This window comes from Pseudochaenichthys georgianus, chromosome 15 (genome assembly GCF_902827115.2).
Source record: "Pseudochaenichthys georgianus chromosome 15, fPseGeo1.2, whole genome shotgun sequence".
NCBI lineage: Eukaryota > Metazoa > Chordata > Actinopteri > Perciformes > Channichthyidae > Pseudochaenichthys > Pseudochaenichthys georgianus.
In genome coordinates, this window is record NC_047517.1 from 19,757,439 (window position 1) to 19,764,172 (window position 6,734).

The 6,734-nt window shown below is 42.6% G+C and overlaps 1 protein-coding gene across 1 annotated transcript in view; it reads right to left on the bottom strand.

Moving 5' to 3' along the window:
• itga9 (integrin, alpha 9) overlaps nucleotides 1-5,867 on the bottom strand; it is a 48,403-nt gene extending 42,536 nt beyond the window's left edge. Inside the window, exons 1-5 of the mRNA XM_034100771.2 lie at nucleotides 5,418-5,867; nucleotides 5,018-5,145; nucleotides 3,438-3,544; nucleotides 1,298-1,424; nucleotides 149-216 (exon numbers count right to left, since the gene is read on the bottom strand). Coding sequence (XP_033956662.1) covers nucleotides 149-216; nucleotides 1,298-1,424; nucleotides 3,438-3,544; nucleotides 5,018-5,145; nucleotides 5,418-5,608 — 621 coding nt within the window. The 5' untranslated portion in view covers nucleotides 5,609-5,867. The remainder of the gene's footprint in view (nucleotides 1-148; nucleotides 217-1,297; nucleotides 1,425-3,437; nucleotides 3,545-5,017; nucleotides 5,146-5,417) is intronic.
• Between the last annotated feature and the right edge of the window lie 867 nt (nucleotides 5,868-6,734).

The window sequence follows — 6,734 nt, forward strand, 5'->3', positions numbered from 1 at the left end:
TTGAAGATGTGCTGTGTTTGCCAAACACTCAATTGACTGATGAAGCCAAGAATACAGAGTTTGTACGACAACAAACAACTATCTTTGTGAGACATACAGAAATAAAGTATACCATGTATTAAGAAGATGAACAAGCATTGTTACTGACCTCCGTAAAAACTCCCGCTATCCCAGCTTGGCACGAGCCGTGCTCTTCCCCATACTTCCGCTTATAGTCTGTAAGAAAAAATACAAACCACAAATGATTTCACTGTGTGCTCGAGCCAGCATTTACTGGAGTTTTTCCTGCATTCCATATGAAGCTAGTCAAAGTCCCAGTCCCATCCACAAAGAGTCTGGGGCCAGAAAGCAGGGGTGCAAAGAGAAGACTTGGAGGGGGGACACAGTGCTCTCAGGTTACAAAAATATTGAGTTTGGATCTGCGGCGCATGATGCACTGTAAATACGCTTCCATGCAAAGTCGGTCTGGCTTCTTCTCAACTGTTGGCAATGAGAGTTGCGGAAGGAAGTGAAATCCTGACCTGGGAGCACAATTAAGGTATAAGACCGGCTTTGATAAATAGCTCCGAGTCACATATTAAAACACATGAAGAACACATTTGCATGAGTCAGCTTCAAATGTTATGCAGTACATTATCTTTTAGAAGGAACTTGATTTGTAGTATAGACAGAGCGCAAAGAAAGAAAACAGCACAAATGGATTTGATTTATTTCAATCATAACAAAATCTGATTTGTCTCCCCTGCAAGAAATGTTTTATTTGAAAGCACCTGATTTCTGAACTGACGAAAAGTCGGCATAATTAAACCTTTCAGAACATGTTTTACTTTTGCAAAAAGGTGCACAGGGAATTCAAACTCTGCACCGCATTGGACAGAATGCTCATATATTTGGATTAACAAACCCGTAAGAGCTGTCTCCTCCTGCCAAAGTACTTTTGTTGGACGGAGGAGGAGAGATCACACTTCAAGGCTCTCCTGCTACTAGTCTCCAGAGCCAGAACACCAATCAGAGGCCATGGTGCAGGCTGCTGAGATAAAACTTAACCACAGAAGATGATAAAAAGGCTAAACCCAATTGTTTCCAAGTTTCTTTCTCTTGTCCTCTTGGAAATCAATATTAGGACAAAGTCAGTGTCTGTGCTGGATTGTGAGGGGTTACGAGTCCAATGGCCGACATACTACGATTTCTGACCCCCAGCAATGCATTTGACCTTTTCTCTGTCAGCCTTATATGAGAAGTTTGAGGATACAAAATAAAAAGGTACATCTTGATTACATTTGTGCATCCACTGTACCTTCATAACAAGGGATGAGCGGTTTGGTCCTGCCCTGAAGAGTGGGAGGAATGATGGAGCAATATCCGTGCGGAAGGATATGCTCTGTTTGCTCGTAGTAGACGTTTTTCCAGCGGTGAGCACACGCCTGAGAGAAAAACAGGAACGGAAAACAAAATAAGACTCATGTCCATGCAGTAAACACACAAATTCAAGGCGGGTGGGCAGGCCCCTTCCTCGCAGAGCTGGAGTCAGCGTGTCTCTGCGGCTGTCAAATGATCGTCAATGAGAGGGGGAGCTAAAGCCCCTCCATAACCCCTGACCATAGAGCCATGGTCTGTGGTGTGAATATCTCCGCTGCAGCGTGAGATCTGTGTGCAGCATTTAATGTGCAGCAGAAAATCTTCACCGTTTTAATTTCAAAACGTCTCCTCCGGGCCGTACGGCCAGCTGAATAAGCCGAAAGGTTCAGACAGGGGATCAAAGACAGAGAACAAACTCCCACGTTATTATGATCCTGCTCTAACAGGGGGGACATTGCTGAAACTGACAGTGAGTCATTCTCAAAACAATATTTTGCTGCTGTGTTTTTAAAAAATAAAACATTCCACAGATCGATAGGGAAACAGGATAATATAATATTTCAAACTCGGCCCAGATCAGGCCGCATAAATGTTTAAATGTGGTAATACTTTAGCACCCTGGGGGGATGGTGGTGGGGCTCCTGTGGCTCTGGGGACAGATATGGACACACACACACACACACACACACACACACACACACACACACACACACACACACACGCACGCACGCACGCACGCACGCACGCACGCACACACGCACACACACACACACACACACACACACACACACACACACACACACACACACGCACGCACACACACACACACACACACTTAATGAATATAAGAGCTGGGTAGATTGTGGGCGTCTGGAAGTAAGATGGTGTGTTGAGAAATGCTTGTGTTTGAAAGGAAGGCTAGGACAACAGCAGTAGCAATACTAACATCAAGTCTCCCTCTTGAGTAGAAGCAGATTCTTTAAACAAAAAAAAGTATCAGCTGACAGCGAAAGAAGGGACTCTGGCAGCGGCTGAGAAGTTCTGTTGAGGCAGCAAAGAAGGCTTTTGTGGTCGGAGTCTGTGCTGTTTTCATGTTCCTGTTCAGTTAAAGGCTCGCTGGTCACAAACAAGGCCCTCTGATGAAATCACCACTGTACACATCTGCTGAGCAGCCGTCTCCCTCCCATTGCACTATTCAGATGAGATAAAAAAAAAAAATCTATGGCTCTGGAAAGTCACCACCTTTCTTCGTGTAGCTAGAAGTGTGTTTCTATAAAAAGACATACTCTAGTGTCAAAGACTGACAACTCCAAGAACAAGTTTTGGTCCATGAGTTTAAAAATCATGCCAATACATTCTAATGAGGTATGAAAAACTAACAACATATTGAGGTTTAGGAGGCCAAACAGTGGACGTCTGCACGAGGAGGTATTCTTGTGATCTCTTAGACTCCCATAGGAGGCGGTCAATCAGCGGCAGGTCTATCAAACACACACCTGTTCAAGTGTTTCAAGAGCTGCCCGCTCCACCAGTCGCCTTCAAACTGTCCTGTGAGGCCGCTGGTTTCCTCGCTACCCACCGCCAGGGCCGGGGGTTAATGTTTAATGAAAGGCTGCCCTTGGACGGGACCACCACTGAGGGGGTGAAGCCTAAACACACTCTGCCAGCTGCCCTATGGTCTCTGTGCAAATACCCCGCCAAGCACCTCTGGGATTATCACCACAAGTTAGTTATAAACAACAATCTACTTTTGACCAAACCTGTTCCACTGACTCTTCCAGCTCCAAACAGGAGGAAGATGTGTCACAGTGTTATGTAACCACACCACAGTTTCCAAATCTGTCTGACGTTGTTGCTTTGTGCAAAACCATTCTAAAATCTCAGTTTTTACTTCATGAACATCACATAATAGAAGAAAGGGTTCTAATGTGGAGAGCAGCTGTGGTTTATTAGCACAGTTTATGGTTAGACATTAGAAACAATGATGTTGGTCAAATTAGGTCAGCTTTTTACGAGTGTGCATGGTTTGCATTAGACAGTTTGGTGATGTGAGTTGGGCGTCGCGTCCCGGGACTCACCAGTATTTTGCCGTCGGCCTTGTCCTGGCGGGCCAGGCTGACCCCCATCCACTCATCATCCCGGTCTCCTTGGCACGTCTTCCCACACGACTCCCTGGGCCTGTTTCCTGAAAGACAATGACAGCATCTTTAAAGAAGCCATCAGGACGGAGGATGTCTTGCATTCAGTGGCTTGTTACTTGTCAGCTATTGTTCACTTTTTGTGTTCTTGGATTACTTTTGCTGGATGTGTGGGGGATGTAGTTGACAGCTTGAAATGCTAAAGATCCAACATTACAAAAGGCTGTGCAGCTGATAAAGTCAATGCTGTATGTCACTTTTACTCAACGAGAAAAATATCTATTAAGACCTAGTAGTCCAACAACACTGGACATTTGATGTTACGATTAATATTGATATTTGATTGTTATGGAAGTCTAATAACAATATATTGTCTGATATTCATTTTTTTTAAACTAATAGAATCAGTTTAGGTCTGCAACTAATCATTTCGGTTACAGTTGAGTAATTGAAATTGATAAAAACGTAGATTAATTAAACATCAGAAAACAATACAAAAAGAATGATGATCATAATTTCCGGAAGCCAAAGGAAATGGCATAAAAAGTCAGACATACATTATCAAATTCCTTATAGCTTACTGTACCATGAACACTGCTTTTTATTAACATCAGTGACCAGAATATAAATCTAGAAATCTAACAAAATTGTGCATAATTAAAGAATGAAGTCAGAAAAAGACAAGAAACCATGGCAACTAACAACTTCTCTCTTTAAATGTCCAAATCTTCACTTCCCCAAGTGGTATTAACTTTCTCCCTGCAGACAATTGATTCAGCACAATGGCATGTAGTGTTTCTCTGTCAGAGGGTTGAGAGCATAGTCTTTGGTGTTGAGCTCCATGTGGCTCACTGAGCACGAGCAGCACACGCTCACTGTTGAGAATGTATGTTTTTCTTGGTGACACATTGACAGAGCGCATGGTTAATATTAAATCCATGCCTGCACCCCGGCTTCCTTTACCACAAGAACAGAGCCGACGCTGGGAAGGGGGGGTGAAGCTCAACTTTTTTTGGCTTACATACTTGGAAAATATTAGCAAAAGCATCAATCATATATATCAAAAATATGTATGGACCTATGCACACAGAACCCTTGTGTTTTACATGTCTCCATAAAGCAGGTTCATAACTAAGAGAACAACTGTCGCACTGTTAAGAGTAAACCAGAATAAGGCTTCATTATTCTGATAAAACAAAACAGATGCTTGGGGGAGTTAAGGCAAAGAGAGAAGGGAAAGCTGCAGGAAAGCTTAGCATGCATGTGTGTCAGTGTGTGTACTGTATGGACTTTAGTACCAGATAGGGAACTTTTCTGTGAGATGACTGTTAATTTCTGAACTGGTCAAGTTGTGTGTGTGTGTGTGTGTGTGTGTGTGTGTGTGTGTGTGTGTGTGTGTGTGTGTGTGTGTGTGTGTGTGTGTGTGTGTGTGTGTGTGTGTGTGTGTGTGTGTGTGCGTTTGCGCGTGATACCCTGAGGCTGCAGCTAGTGTGTTTGTCATTATATGCTCTTATCTTTACCTCTTCCCAGATCCATCTCCGTGCAGCGTCGATCTGGGTTGCTGTGAACTCGGCACTTGTACACAGCTCCAGGAGAGTGCACAGAGCTACTGTAGGTGGAGTTGGCCTTTGGAGCCCCTACTATTAACCTGCAGACACGGGGGACAGGATTTGGACAAACGCTTACAATATATTTAACTGTGCCAGTGAATCTTTTAAATGATAGAAACACAATTTGTGCCAGCAGAAAAAGTTACAGTAAGAGCTGACATTGCTTATAATGATTCATATTACACTTTTTCTAATGCACACTGAGCTCTAGAAACACACCAACATTTGCTTTAAAAGTACAAATGCATTGCATCATTCATTGCGAAAGGAAATAACAGCTTTTCCATTAACAGTAAAACATGGGACTCACCAGCGTGTGTTGTCATGATAATGCTCCAGCACAGAATATCCAAAAAAACTAGAATTTGGTCCACGGAACACCAAATGATGTTCCAAGTCTATATTATAAGAATAAGCCACTGAAATAGAAATATAGACGTAAAAAACATTTTTTAATCCCGTGTTATGTTTCCAAAGAGGAGCCATCCCTTTGCGCATCATGCGTAATAACGCGGTTAAAGTGTCCAAAAAGAGAAAAGAAAGGGGGGGAAAGAACGAGGAGGAACTGTCAGCTCTACAGTAGTCAAACTGTTACAAAACTATCTTTCAGTAGTTTTTCCCCGGTCTGGCGAAGCATGTAGGCTGTGTTGGAAACGCTTGTAGAGGAAAGTTAACGGTCCGGTAAATAACGGTGCGTCAGCTCCTCTCCATTCTGTGTCAATCTGAGAAAGTTGTTGCTCGCAGGCTCCCCTGTCGTGGAGATAAATGCAGTCAGATGTGGGAAGTTAACAACAAATCGCAGGGGTACGACCGGAAACACGAAAAGTTGTACTCAAAAGAAATCATCACCGCCAGTCGTATCAAGTCATGGACTTTTAACTTGAAGGTTTAAACCGGAATACGTGTATTCGCTGTGCTCCACTGACACTGGTAACGCGGTCACGGAGAGACGCGGATGGTTTTGAGGCGCAAAGCATCACATTTCACCAGTGGGTTTTGGGGTCCCCACTCTCTTAATCTGAGAGAGGGGGGCCCTCTGCTGCCATCTAACGTTTTCCATTCACAACGAACAGCGTAACTACCTCGTTATTAAAAACTAGAGATATTCTACTTCTGTCACGAAAATCATCAGGGATATTGCAATTTCTTTAAAAGTCAATACAATTAAATAATGAAAACCTGTTCCAAAGTGAGGAAGGTTTAATAAGAGAGTTTTGACAAACATGTTCAAATAAAACCCCAATAAGAAGCACTTTTTGACTTTGTTTCTTGGGTCACATGTTATGATGTATTGCAGTACTGGCTCCCTTTAAAACAAAGCATTGTCAACCAATTGTGACACGTCAACCAAAGAATGATTTTAATTCCTTTGTTTTATTGTAGTAGAAGTCCTGACAAAATCATTTATAAGAAATCAAAATATTATGTAGCAGAAATATACATTTCCCCCTTTTTTTGTTTATCAATCATCTGGAATTTGGAACTTCTTGTTGGGGTCCTGATCCTTAGGGATGAAACCACATTGTGCAAAAGCATATACTTAACCTTTCATTGGTATATGTAAGGATAGTCAGTTGCCCATGTCTAAGTTTCAAGTCCTCATCTGTCAACATACTTGATAAATAAA